This window comes from Ailuropoda melanoleuca, chromosome 3 (assembly GCF_002007445.2).
Source record: "Ailuropoda melanoleuca isolate Jingjing chromosome 3, ASM200744v2, whole genome shotgun sequence".
Classification (NCBI taxonomy): domain Eukaryota; kingdom Metazoa; phylum Chordata; class Mammalia; order Carnivora; family Ursidae; genus Ailuropoda; species Ailuropoda melanoleuca.
Window position 1 is genome coordinate 100,012,388 of NC_048220.1, and position 14,102 is coordinate 100,026,489.

At 47.5% G+C, this 14,102-nt stretch overlaps 1 protein-coding gene across 4 annotated transcripts in view; it reads right to left on the minus strand.

Moving 5' to 3' along the window:
* The window catches only part of CYFIP2 (cytoplasmic FMR1 interacting protein 2), a 123,971-nt gene that overhangs the window by 90,272 nt on the left and 19,597 nt on the right, over window positions 1-14,102 (minus strand). For 3 of the 4 annotated variants that reach the window (XM_034656803.1, XM_011219266.3, XM_002912501.4), the window contains exons 2-7: window positions 13,839-13,979; window positions 12,250-12,339; window positions 7,661-7,738; window positions 6,051-6,152; window positions 2,316-2,497; window positions 461-557 (exon numbers count right to left, since the gene is read on the minus strand). In XM_034656803.1, the coding sequence (XP_034512694.1) occupies window positions 461-557; window positions 2,316-2,497; window positions 6,051-6,152; window positions 7,661-7,738; window positions 12,250-12,339; window positions 13,839-13,955 (666 nt within the window). In that variant the 5' untranslated portion in view covers window positions 13,956-13,979. Of the gene's footprint in view, window positions 1-460; window positions 558-2,315; window positions 2,498-6,050; window positions 6,153-7,660; window positions 7,739-11,547; window positions 12,178-12,249; window positions 12,340-13,838; window positions 13,980-14,102 lie in introns of those variants that run through there. The other variant, XM_034656804.1, reaches the window with a different exon arrangement.

Sequence of the window (14,102 nt, forward strand, 5' to 3'; positions counted from 1 at the left end):
ACACTCTTACCACTTGTCAGGCTCTGCTCACTAAGGGCTTTTGATATGGTGTCTCATTTCTCACAACAGTCCTAGGAGATGGATTCTCATATTCTCAAAACAAGAGTGCCACTTCACAGATGAGGAAACTGAGGCTTAGACCTTGATCAAGGTCTCACAAGGGGTCAGTGGAGAGTCCAGGATTAGAAAACAAGGCTGTCAAACTCCAGAACCCAGGCTTTCAATCCTCACTGACGTGGGGACAGCATGAGGGTTGAGAAGGCTTTCAGGGAATAAAATCCGCAGAGGGTAAAATGGTCATGTGTGGTTGGGAGGGGAGACTTAAGTCTGCTAATTCATGAGTAGGAAAGTGGGGATGTCTAATCTGGACTGAGCACCCCTGCTCATGGTCCCTCAATCGTAAGGCCCCTGCTCATGTCCTGGGACCCCAGGCCAAGACGAACAAGGAATCTGCCATCACCTGGGTGATCCTGTTGTGGTTGGCCAGGAACATGGAAAGGTTCTGTGACTCCTGGATAGACTGGGGGTCCGCCATCTTCCTCAGGAACTGTGCCGCCCTGGACAGGGTATAGCGGAGAGGAATGCTCAAGCATAACCCACCCAAGCCGGGGCTCACGGGCTCCCGCTCCCACCTAACCCACACTTCCACCGCCCCCTGAAGTTAAGGAGCTCTGAATATCACAGGTGACTCTAATATCAAAGGAGAGTGTATTCTGCAGTCATTCTGTTTGGGGCCATGCACACCTTATAATAAGGGCACCTACAATTAAGAGGCAAGAATACACAGAAGGTCAAATCCACGGAAGGCCCACGGAAGGGCAGCTATCATCCTATCAACCAGCCAGAGGTGGCAAGACAGAGGGAAATGAGCATCCTTGTGCCGTACCTGACCTGCCCTGAAACCACACAGCAGTCATGGAGGAGAATCCCAGGCAGGGTGCGTTGGTTTTGCATGGATTATGTTATTTACAGAAAACCTCCAGGTTTCTAAAGCAAAGCACTGCATGAAAACAAAGGCCTATTGCACCTATAACAGGGTTGCAGGTGAAGGGATGATGGGCATGGGGAACACACACAGGGCACCCTGGGCTGTTCCAGCCTAACCTGGTGGTGGTGTGGCCTGTGTCACGCCGACTGTGAGCGCACAGGCAAGATACCCGCCTTGCTCATGACCCTAGCTGCTCTGCAGAGCATGTCACTTGTGACCACGATGCAAGGAGTGGCCAAAACAGGGGGAAGGGGGCAGACGCGGGAGATATTATGGCACGAGTTGTCTATGGAATCTGCCATTTCTGGACCAGGCTGGAGATGGGGCTCTGCCTGCAGGCGCACACCCCCAGGGTACACAGTTTCCTCAGGAGGATAAAATGCTGGGAATTGGTCTGTTGCCTGCTTTCTCCAGTTACCCTGGAGGCCCAGGAAGATGGGATTCAAGGAGGAGGGGCCCTCTTCATCAGTGACACAGAAAATCCTTCCCAAGATACATCATCTCCAGACACTGCAGAGCTTGTCTGAGCCTCAGCAACGTACAGGAACGATATCTGTTGTTTTCGAATGCTCTCTGCCACCTTCTGGGTGGCTCTGTCCTAATTTCTGGAGAGGGCCGATCCCTGACCCACTCTCAGTCCTTCTCTCAGCTGACACCGACCTGCCAACTGACTCTGGCAGTTGTCCGATTGGAGCCCCCACTCCCAGCAGTAACTGAGGGAGGGGTCCACACACTACCCAAGCTAGAGCAATGACAATCCTCCACGGGACTTTTGCAAAAGTATTTGAAAGAATCACCCTTTTCTTTCCTTTGAAGCTAGTCAGAGGGAAGCTTACAGCTGCTGGCGGCCGGCACAGGGCACAGGCCTGCCTGAGAGGAAGCTGCTATCAGGGAAAGTTGAGCCGAGAGGTTGAGGGAACCAGACCAACATCATCTGAGTATCTGGATCCAGATATAATGAAACTTTCCAGTTCTGGGAGCCAATCCAGTTCCTTCTATATAAATGGTTTGAATTGGCTTTCTGAATCTCATGGGAAATGACTGATGTGACCATCTTAGGATTATTTTCCTGGTCCCATATGCATGGGAAACTACTACAGGTTGGGGAAAGTGAGGCTCTGACCCTATCTTGAGACAGAACACCGACAAAGACCCAGTTTTCCAAAGACTCAGCTCTGCATCTTGTTCCTCAAACTGCAAAAACAGACACAGGCCCACCCCTGCCGTGTTGGGGAATGGCCACTTTGGTTCTGGAGGCGGAGCCTGGCAGGAGGGCTCTATCCCCGGCCTCCCCTAGGCTGGCTCCGCAGGAAGGCGGGGGGCTGACCTCTTATAGGCAGAGTGGTCATTCTTGACGCTGCACTTCATATTCTTCAGCTCATCCAAGACCGCGAACATGTTGATGAACTTGCCCAGGGTCAAGAGGTAGGCCTCGGAGACAAAGTCCTTCCTCCGCTCAGCATGGCAGAGCCGCTTCACCTCACTGCAGAACCGCTCGATGGCCTTGCGCTGCAGGCGGGGGGGCGGAAGGTAAGGACAGACAGCCCAGGAGCTGGCTCACCGTGCTCTCTGGGGAGAGCAGGATCAAGACCCCCTCCCCTGGGGCTCTGGCCAGAGTGTGGACGTTTAGAGAAAGATCAGCCAGGAGATCTTTCTTAGAGGAATCCCTAAATGCAGAGCTCATTCTGAGAGGGGAGCCTGGAACCTGCAGCCCAATGAGGTAAACCTATGAATTCATTCACCATGCCTTTGCTGAGAAGCATTATGTCTTATTCATTTTTTGTATCCCAGCATCCAGGGCAATGTCAGGGCAAGAGTAGGGTAGGGACCAAGAGTGAGATAGGCATTCAGAGAGAGAGGCTAATGCAGCCAAGAAATAGTATTTATTGAGCATCTACCACACGCCAGGAACCATTCTAGGTACTGGAGGAAAGTAGAGAACAAAACAGGAAAAAAAATTTCTGCCCTAAGGTGCTTATATGTGAGGGAAGGCAGAAAACAAAACAAACACTCTATATTAGAATGTGATACGCACCGTGGCGAAAAATAAAGCAGGAAAGGGGGATAGGGAGGGCAGGGGGAGCTGTTCACTTTAAGTAGGAAGATGAGAGAAGAAATCATCCAGAGGTGACTTTTAGGAAAAGAGTTTGAAAGAAGAGAAGGAGAAAGGCAGGGATAACTAAGGGAAGTGTATTCAGGACAGCATGAGGGGCCAGTGCAAAGGCCCTGAGGCAGGAGTGTCCCTGGCACATTTGAAGGATGAGCAAGAGGCCAGTGTTGAAGTGAAGTGAGCAGAAGGAAGAAACTGGAGGCAGAGAGGGACCGAGGCCACCAGCTTTCACAGGCCTTTGTGAGGGCTCAGGTTTCTTTTCTTTTCTTTTCTTTTTTTTTTAAAGATTTTATTTATTTGACAGAGAAAGAAACAGCCAGTGAGAGAGGGAACACAAGCAGGGGGAGTGGGAGAGGAAGAAGCAGGCTTCCAGCAGAGGAGCCTGATGCGGAGTGGAGCTCGATCCCAGGACTCCGGGATCACGCCCTGAGCCGAAGGCAGACGCTTAACAACTGAGCCACCCAGGCACCCCCAGGGCTCAGGTTTCTACACTGAGTGAGCCAAAGATAACATGGTCTGAATTGTATTTTAAAAGGGTCACAGTCGCTGTTGTGGTGAGAATCAACTGCAGGGGCAAAGGTAGAAGCAGGGAGAATAGTTAAGAGAAATGAAAATAGGTCCACCCCAAAATGTATACGTGAATATTCATAGCAGCCTTGTTCATAATAGTCCCAAAGTGGATATAACCTAAACGTCTATAAATAAATACTTAAATAAAATGTGGTAGATCCATATAGTAGATTAGTATTTGGTCATATATTTTGATACATGCTACAACACGGATGCATCTTGAAAACCATATGTTAAGTGAAAGAAGTCTGTCACCAAAGATCACATATTATGTGATCTCATTTATACGCAATGTCCAGAAGAGGCAAATCTATAGAGACAAGAGACAGATTCGTGATTACCTAGAGCCGGAGGGTGAAGGGGGAGGGTATGATGGGGTGGTAGCTAAAAGGTATGGGATTTCTCCTGGCGTGTGAGAATGTTCTATGACTAACTGTGGTGATGGATGCACAACCCTGTGAATATACTAATAAAAACTGTTGAACTGTCCAATTTAAATGGATAACTTCTATAGTATGTGAATTAGATCTCAAAAAATCTGTTACCAAAAAAGCAGCTAATAACAAAAATAGGCTAAAGCAGCAATTCAGAGAGAGATGCAGAGAGAGGAGGAGGTGGAGGAAGAAGAAGGGGCGGGGGCGGGGGGGGGAGAAAGCACTCCTTGTATGTGAACTTCACTCCATGGACGTGGGATATACCGCCCCAGTCAGTCAGTCCCCTCCTTCCAAGCCCAGACAAGCCATACTTTCTCCTTCCAGAGTCCGAGTCCAATGCAACTTTTTGCAATGATGGAAATGTTCCATAACTGCACTGTCCAATACGGCAGCCACTCGACGCAGTTTTCCCATGGATAGTCTCCTATAACTAATGGCTACCGTGTGGAACATCATGGTTCTAGATTACTCCAGACCCTCCCTTCTCTAAATACGTTGTCGTATGGCCCTTCATTTAGCACTCAATCAGCCTCTGGGTAGTTCTTCTCTCTTGGACCTGCCTTCCCGAAGAGACCTGGCTCCTGAGGGCCGGGCGGGATGCCAGTCACAGTGGCTGCCATTTGTCCCACCTACTCTGTAACCAGGGCTCCGCTTGGCTCTTCACAAACAGACCTCCTTTATCCTCACCACACACCTGAGATGAGGCATGATTTCCAAGGCGAGAGAACCGGTGGTGTCAGATGTTACAGAACTCAGAGGCACACAGGGACAGTGTACAGAAGCTTGAGTTTCTCTGCCTCAGAAGCCAGCCCTCCTGCCCTGGGCTGCACGCATCTGCACCTTCCCCAGACACTCCCAGTCCCACCCCCCGGAGGCCTGGGCAGAGCTGGGTGCGGGGTGGACATCGGCCAGTGCTGGCAAGGCTATTCATGACTCTCAGCTCTTCAGTGGAACGTGTAGAGGGCATGGAGTGTGTGCCATGACTCCCGCCCCAGGGTACAGACTGGCCTCGAAGTCTTCAACCTGCATTCCTGCACAGCGTCCGACATGACCATCGTAACCAACCGGTTTGCATTAACCTCCCTTTGCCCTCTCTGTTTCAGCAGCTTGCCGTCTTGCCTTCCATTCATGGAGGCTGCACGGCTCTCTTTTCAGTTTTCCTCCTGAAAGTGATTTCTCTTCCTGGCTTCCCAGCTGGCCTCCTTGCTGTCACTCTTCTCCCCTCCCACCTTCTGCATCTGTAACTGTCCCCCACGTCCCATCCGTTTCCCACATAGCAGCCAGAATGTTGCTGTAAAACGTCAAACCAGAACATGTCACGAAAAACCTCCAGTGGCTTCTATGCTGCTGGAGTAAAATCCACATACTCTTTTCACATCCTGCTTCCTGGCCTATGTTGCCCTGAAGCTCAGGTCCTGTCCAGCTCCCCCAGGTCGCCTTCCGTCAGCCGTCCCTACTCACTGCAGGCCCCCTGGCTTCCTGGTATTTCTTAAGCACACCATGACCCTTCAGGCCTCAGGACCCTGGCCTTTGCAGTTCCCTCCACTGCAACCCTCTTCCCCCGATCATCACAGGCCAGATGATTGTTACATACAGACTTCAGCGCAAAGGCCTTCCCTAAAGCTGCACCAGGTTACAGACACCCTCCACCCCAGACTTACGCTTTTTAAACTTTATTTTACTCACAGGACTTATAACACCCTGAAGAGGAGTATGTATTGTTTACCGTCAGTCTCTCCCCCTTCCCAAAACACACGCATGTGCTCACTAGGATGTGAATCACGTGGAGAGAGGGAGGCTTGTGTTTTGCTCACCAAGGGGTGTGTCAGGGGACCACGAGAAGTATTTGCTCAGCGGATAAGTAAGCTGGGTCAAAAATCCAAACCCCAGGAGCCGGCAGAGTGGGGCCTTTCGGGTCTCCTGATTCAGACCCGCCCTTACCCCTCACCTGGAAGTACATGAACTTCATGAGCTTGGTGACCTCTGGCTCCAGCACCTCCACTGTCTTCTCATAGATCTCGACCCGGTTGGGCTGCTCATTGCATTTCACCTGCAAGGAGAGGGCCGATCACACGTCCTGTCCTCTTTTGCCCAGGCAGTTCTGGTTCACATCTGTTGTCTTATTGCTAGGGCCCTTTTGCACTCTCGAAGGCACCTCGCTTTAATGGTAAATGTGGTGGTCACCCCAGTGAGCGAAGGCTGGGGTAGCCCTGTCTGACAGGTCTGACCAGGAGCAGAACTGCTACCCAGACACTGGCTGCAGGAAAGAAACCAGCTGGTTCTGAGATCAGAACCCTCCTCCCCTTCGATCTGTTCAGTGCCCTGCCTTGATCTGCAAGGTCTCCCTCCGTCAGCCTTTCCCCCACTCCTACCCCAGTGGGGCCCCACCAGCATCGAAGCAGAGAAAAATGTTCCAGCCATTGCTCTGCATGCACACAGCATGAGGCCCCCTGGCCATGCTTGGCCCCATCCAGAAACTCATTTTCTCTGCCCAGTGGTTTTCAACACATCAGAAATCACGTGGCGGATGTTTTCATAGCCTCACACCCAAGATTGCTAACTGTTCGAGTGAAACTGAACAGTGAGCGAAGGATAATCATGAGGACATTCTTCACACTGTTGCTTAGAAATTCTTAAAATGGTAGCAATAAGGTAAACACCCACCAGTCGATGATCAAATGGATAAAATACGATATATTCATACAATATCATCATAAAGCCGCTAGAAGGAATGAGACAGATCTCTGTGAAGTGACATCAGAAATTGCTACCATAAACTGACAGGTGAAAAAACTTGCAGGACGTGAAGGGTTACTGAATCCCATTTTTGTTAAACAAAACACAAAACAAAACTGTGAGTGTGTTTGTGTGTCCATATATAAGAGAGGCGTAGAAAATCTGAAAGAGTTCAAAGCAAACTGTGAATAAGTAGTTACCTCTGGGGGCTAAGGTTAGGGGGAAGAGAGAGGACGAGTTTCTGCTTACTTTGCATACCTGTGGTTTGTTAATTTTGTTATAAGGGGGACCCATGAATTATACAATGATGATAATTATGGTAAATATAATATCTGCATGAGTCAACACAAAAAAGTTACGAAAAAGGAATTAAGTGGAAAAAAGCAAGTGGCAGAACAATATAAATATATACAATATGCATTTATAAATATAAATAGATAATTTATAAGTAATATTCGTAGGAATAGTCATGATATTGAAGGGAAAAAATACAGAGGATCGTGCAGCAAAGTATCCAGAGTGATTATGCTTTGGTGGGAGGTGGGTTTGGGGGGGTGGGGGTGAGGAGGTGGGGATGTCTTGCTTTTTACTTTATACCTTTGGGCAACGGTTTGGGTGTTGTACAAGAAGTACGTACTGCTTCTGAAATAAATTGAACAAATATTTTCTTAAGTTGTCATCGGTATTATGGGAAGCTCTCCACATGTCTTGGGCAAGCACCCTTGACCTCCTGCCTCACTCCCTGCCACCTGGAAAAGCTCAGCGCTCTGGCTGGGGGTGAAGTGGCGGGCCGGGAGAACCACCCAGCAAGGACAGTCTCACCTGCGGGATGGCCCGGGAACAGCTGCGCCAGGTGTACAGCATGACCGCATACTCATGCCCTTCCTCCAGCATTTCATTCTGAAACGCAAAACACACTCAGTAGGGGGAAACGACACTGGTGCCAGAAGGCTTCTTCACGGCCTCCCGGAGACTCGTGACTCACAGCGGCCTTTGGACCAGCAGCATCAGCGCGACCTGGGAAGCTGATGAGAAATGCAGACTCACAGGCCTCTCCGTGGGCCTATGGAATCAGAACCTGCATTTACTCCCAGGTGACTCATACTCCCAGCTACACAATTAAGTTTGAGAAGCCCTGGCTTCAGTGAGCCTCTGAAGCTCCCTGTGGGGCTGGACAAACAGGGGTTTTCACTTCTCATATTACAGAGTACGATGTTTGCCCTTTCATAGGAGCCCATGCTACTATTTCAGAAGCCAGAAAATGATGAAGTTCAATTTTTAAAACTAATAGACAGCAGATGGCAAAACCAGTAACAGCATGGCAAATGGATCTGAAAAACAGAGTGATGGTTCACCTCAGCTCGCCAAAGGCTAACTACCCTAAACTCAGGTTCTAAATATCTGGGCTCAAATCCCAGCCTCACCACTTCTTAGTCCTTTGATCTTCAAGAAAGCACTTAACTTAAAATTCTCCATTTAGTATCTTTTTAATGATAATGACAAGGACAACCTCCGAGAGTTTTATGAAAATTAAATCTCTCTCTCTCTCTCTCTCTCACACACACACACACACACACACACACACACACACGCACCACACTCTAGGTGGTCCGTAAAGGGAAGTAAGAGTATTACTAGGAAAAAGATAGTCTGGCAGGTTCTCAAAAAGTGAAACACAGAGTTACCACGTGACCCAGCAATTCCACGCCTAGGTATATTCATCCAAGACGGATGAAAACACACGTCCGCACAGAAATGTGCACCCTTGTTCGCAGCAGTGCTGTCCTGACCCCAAGACGTGGAAACTGCCCAAATGGCCATTAACTGAGGGGTAGACAGACACAACGCAGCGCAGCCACACAGAGCAGCCGCATTTGTCGGTGAAGGGAAGGGAAGCGCTGGTATGTGCCAGAACATGGATCAACTCGGAAAACCTTCTGCCAGTCCCAAAAGGCTACCTGATTCACTTCAGGAAGATGCTCGGCATGGACAGATCCAGATACAGAAAGCAGATTAGTGTTTGCTGGGGGATGAGGAGAGACAGGAATTGGGGGTGACTGCTAATGGGCTTGGGGTTTCTTTTTGTGGTGAGAGAAGTAAAATGGCAGTGATGTTTATATGACATTGAAATACTAAAAAACACTGAACTGTACCCTTTAAATGGTGAATTTGATGCCATATGAAGTTTACAAAAAAGCAATAAAAAAATGGTATCACTAGACCATCTCTCTTGTAAATGTCTGCACTGATATAAAAGTGAACCTTTACTAATTTTTTTATTCCCAGTATCACATCTATTTCATAATATCTCCTTAGCGTGAGATCAGATTTAATTTGGAATTTATTACTTCTTATAGTTTTGTTTTCAACCGCAAATGTCAATGATGAGTCATACTTTCAATTCTTAATTTGGAGCACTTTGAAAATCAATAACATGTTGTCCTTGAGACCAGAGAGAACAAGATGAAGCCTGGGGGTCTCCTGCTGTTCCTGCTTCAGAACAGAGGTCAGAAAATGCAAGTGACAGTACGGTAGGGAACGGGCGTCTACTTGTCAGCAGGGCACAGTCCACCAGCAGGGGGAAGATGCCGACTTTCACTCAATGAATGGTTTACTGAACACTTGAGGTCCCAGGCTCCGTACTGTGTGCTGCGAACAGGGCGGCAAGCAAGAACAGTGTAGACTCTGCCCTATGGAGACATTGGTGCCCATCAAACAGATCTGTTGTATGTCTGGAGGACAGAGGTCAGGACGGTGTGGTGGGAAGAGCCCTAAGTGGGGCCTCAGGAGACTTAAGTCCTGGTCCTGGCTCTGCTTGGGCTCACCTTTTACCTTGAAAATGTCACCGTTTTCTCATGTAGAGTTGGCCTCGATCACTGGCTCACTCCTGATGCCCGGGCCATGCCCCACCAGAACTGAATCCTTATTCCCAGGGTTGGGGCCCAGGCCCTGGTATTTTTTAATGCTCTCGAGGCAATTCCAGTGTGCAGCTCAGGAAAGGGAATTTGGACACAGAAAGAGACACTATATATGTGTGTGCACAGAGACACCCGAACCCAGGAAGTCTCTGAGAGCTTCTGTCTCTGTGCCTTTGCTCCTGCTGGTTCCACCACCTGGTATGCCCTCCCCACTTCCTCTCTGACAGATAAAATTTTAACTACGTGGGACAGCAGAGTTGAGTAGAAAGAGATCAGGCCTGGGAATCAAAAGCCTGGATTCCAGGTTCAACCCTGTGATTTACTAGTTGTGGGATCATGAGCAACTTGCTTGTTCACTTCTCCAGGTCTCAGTTTTCTCATCTCTAAAATGGACATAATGATCCCTTTGCAAGTCATAGGGCTGTTATAAGGCTCCAATGATATCAAGCATGAGAATATTCTATACATTTTAAATCATCTTATATATGGTTAAAATGTGTGTGTGTGTCTGTATACATACAGTATACAAGGCCCTATTCAAAAGCCCCTTCTTTCATCAAGCTTTCTCTGATCCAATCAAGGACCCTTAAAAAACACAGAGCTTTGAATTTTACCATATCATAAACCCTTAACTTTGTGCATTTCTACTGCCTGCACAGAGTAATCTAGAGCACGGGTTTTGTAGTCAGACAGACCTGCATTTGGAAGTGTCACTTGTCAGGACCTTGAGTAATTTACTTAACTTTTCTGAACTCTGGTTTTCCCTGTCTGTAAAATGGGTATCGTAATAAAACCTGCCTCATAGAGTTGAGGTGAGAACTAATTCGGATTGTGCATTTAAAATATCCAGCAGAGAACTTATGAACAGACGTTTGTCCAAAGAACACATCCAGATGGCCAATAAACACACAGAGAGAGGCTCAGCATTCTCATCATATTGGGGAAATGCAAATCAAAACCACAATGAGATGTCACCTCACACTTGTCAGAATGGCTAAAATCAAAAGCACAAGAAACATCAAGTGTTGGTGAGGATGTGGAGCAAAAGGAACCATCTTGTACTGTTGGTGGGAATGCAAACTGGTGCAGTCACTATGGAAGAAAGTTTGGAACTTCCTCCCAAAATTAAAAATAGAACTACTATATGATCCAGTAATCACCCTGCCAGGTATTTACCCAAAGAATATAAGGACACTAATTTGAAAGGATATATGCTCCTCTGTCTATTGCAGCATTATTTAAAATAACCCAAGGTATGGATGCAACCTATGTGTCCATTGATAGATGAATGGATAAAGAAGATGTGGTATATATATACAATGGGATATTATTCAGCCATAGAAAGAATGAACTCTTGCCATTTGCAACAACATGGATGGATCTAGGGAGATCTAGGGAGTAAAGTGCTTAGCGAAGTCAGTCAAAGACAAATACCATATGATTTCACTCATAAGTGGAATTTAAGAAATAAAACAAGCACACAAAGGGGGAAAAAGGAGACAAACCAACAAATAGACTCTTAACTATAGAGAACAAACTGGTGGTTACCAGAGAGGAGGTGAGAGGGGGATGGGTGGACTGGGTGAAACAGGTGATGGGGATGAAGAGGATACTTACGATGAGCACTGAGTCGTGTACAGAATTATTAAATCACTATATTGTACATCTGAAACTAATATAACACTGCAGGCTTAACTACACTGGAATTAAAATTTTTTAAAATTTTTAACAAATAAAATATCTGCGCAGAAAGTATTCAATAAATGGAAAGTTTATCTATTTCCCACTTGCCTCACTGAGAATCAAGACTGGTCCCATTTGTCCTTGGACATCCCCTCTCCAACATCTGGCAGTCTCTGCAGGTACCACGTACACAGTATTTACTGAATGAATAGGGCCAGGGATGGTAAGGCAAGGCTTTAGCATATAAGTGATACAGTGAGAAAGGTCCAATAAGCTGTAGGCAGAGCCTCTGAATGACGATTCTGAAGTTCTTCAAATTCCAGGGCTACATGAGAATAAAATCAATGAAAGCCCAAGAGGGAAGAGGATGATTCCTCACAGACGGGTCAGGTACAGACCTATCAGACGACTGACCCCACTTGTGAATGACTTAGACCACCAGCTTCCTTGGGTCAATAAGGTGTCATTCTATAGCCGCCGTCTCTTCTTTCTGAGAAACCTTTTGCTTTGGTCAAGAGACAAATTTCCACACAGCCAGTAATCTATAGAGTATAAGACAAGGCAGGATCTAATCACATGTTAACCTATAAAGTTCCAGAAACTCAGAGATGTAAAGAGTGGGATTAAGTGGGGCCCTATAGGTGAGTAGGATTTGCAAAGCTGGAAGACAAGGGAACAGTGTGCCCCAGGCCCTGGGAGAGGGTGGGGCAGGGCCCGAGAACAGAGATGGGTCTGACTGAGGCAGGCAGCTCCCCGGAGCGCTGAGCACATGCCCCTCCCTCCCGTGCTGGCAGGATCACAGCGACTTACCATGCTGGAATGGACTGTAGCCTGCTCAATGTACCTTGCAATGCCTGTGACAAATGCATTCCTGTCCTCGAAGTTTGTGTCAAAGTTAGCCTGTAGGAATGAGAAGACAGAAACATTTGTTGGAAAACGAGTCCAAGGTGACTGGGTGTCCAAAAATGAGTCCAAACCGCTGCCAACAAATGCCACACATCTCTGTGGAAACCTATCTTCACGTCGTCCTCTGATCTTCCCCCAAGAAAATCCCACTCTGACTCACACTGGGCAGGCGCTGGCTAGACAGGGCCCGCATCTGCTTCCCCAGGTTGCCCACCGGGCCTTGGAAGTAAATGCTTAAACTACAGAACCCTAAATAGCAGTTAAAAGTTAAGATGTGCATTGCTTTCATGTGGCAGTTGTAAAAATACTCACCTGAAGCTGCAGATGCTTATGTACAAGGTTGATAACTGCAGCACTTTTTGTGACAGAAAACACTGGAAACCATCCAAATGTCCATTAACAGCAAAAGGCTAAATAAGCGATAGTATCTCCATACGAAGGACTTATAAATACTAGGTCGTAGTTAAAAATAAAATGGCGGCATTGTAGTATTGTCATGGAAAAATACCCATAATAAATTTTAAGTTAAAAAAGCCGAATCATAGAGCAATATATATAGTATGGTTCCCTTTCGGTTAAATATATATACAGATCTATGCATAATATATATTTATATCATATATATGGTAAAAAGGGGTGTGTGTGTGTGTGTGTGTGTAGTCACAGTTACAGAGAAATTTGTATTTGTTATACTTTTCTGTATTGCTTGTAATAAAAAAGGTATTTATGTAATTAAAAATGTAGCCTGAGTTAGAAAACATGAATAAGCCAAGTTTGTGACTTGACCCTTCAGGAATGTGCATAATAAAATCTAACTCCTGAATGAAACTACAAATATATTATGCATTCATATTTAGTCTCAGTTAGCAGTCCCAGAACCTACAAAAGGTCAAATACAGCTGAAAATTTGGTATTAACTTATTCTTTCCTCACGTGGCACATCCCCCAGCACGCCCAGACGAGGGGCTGTTTGGTGAGGCTGACTCTAGCTACCTGGGTGCCCCTCCCGTCATGCCGGGGGGGGGCGGGTCATGGTTTTGAGCAATCTGATCATGGTTTTTCACAAGCTCAGGCAAAAGCAAACAATGGTGACTGGCTTCCCTGAGCCATTAGCTGCTACGGGGAGCTGAGAGCTCTTCTCACATACATGACGGAAAAGTAATTACCCAGGCAGGCTCTAGGGGTTTCTAAATTGTAATATTTAATTCATGAGATGAGAGCTGCCAAATCCTTGGTTGGTGCTGCAGCAAGAACAGCCGGGAAGGTATTTGGGGTCAGAGCAGATCAACAAGCCTTCCCCGGGGAGAAGCGGCCCTGGTATCCGTTTACTAGCTAATCTATTCCTCGTACTCAGCGCCACCAGGGCACAAGGGACGCCATCGGCTCAGGACCTTTCACCTCAAAGAGGCAGACAGCCCCCTCTCCAGGCCTTCAGCACAAGCTGTCTCGGGGCATCCGGAGTTCCCGGCGCCCGGTGCTCCGGGCTAACAAACCTGGTACATGATGGAGGACGGCGGCGGCTCGATGCATGGCTGCTGGTCGGGGAGGGGCAGCTCCTCCAGCAGGTCCACGTTGGACAGGGCATCCTCCAGGGTGACGTGGGTGGTCATGGCTGCGGTGGCCGGATTCTGCACCTAGGGAAAAGGATGTCAGGGGCCTCTGAGGGTTTCTCAACCTCCCTCTGTGGAGGCTCCTTCCAGAGAAGAAAGAGGATTTACATGCACTGAGACCATTTCCACTCGCTCCTTCTTCACAAG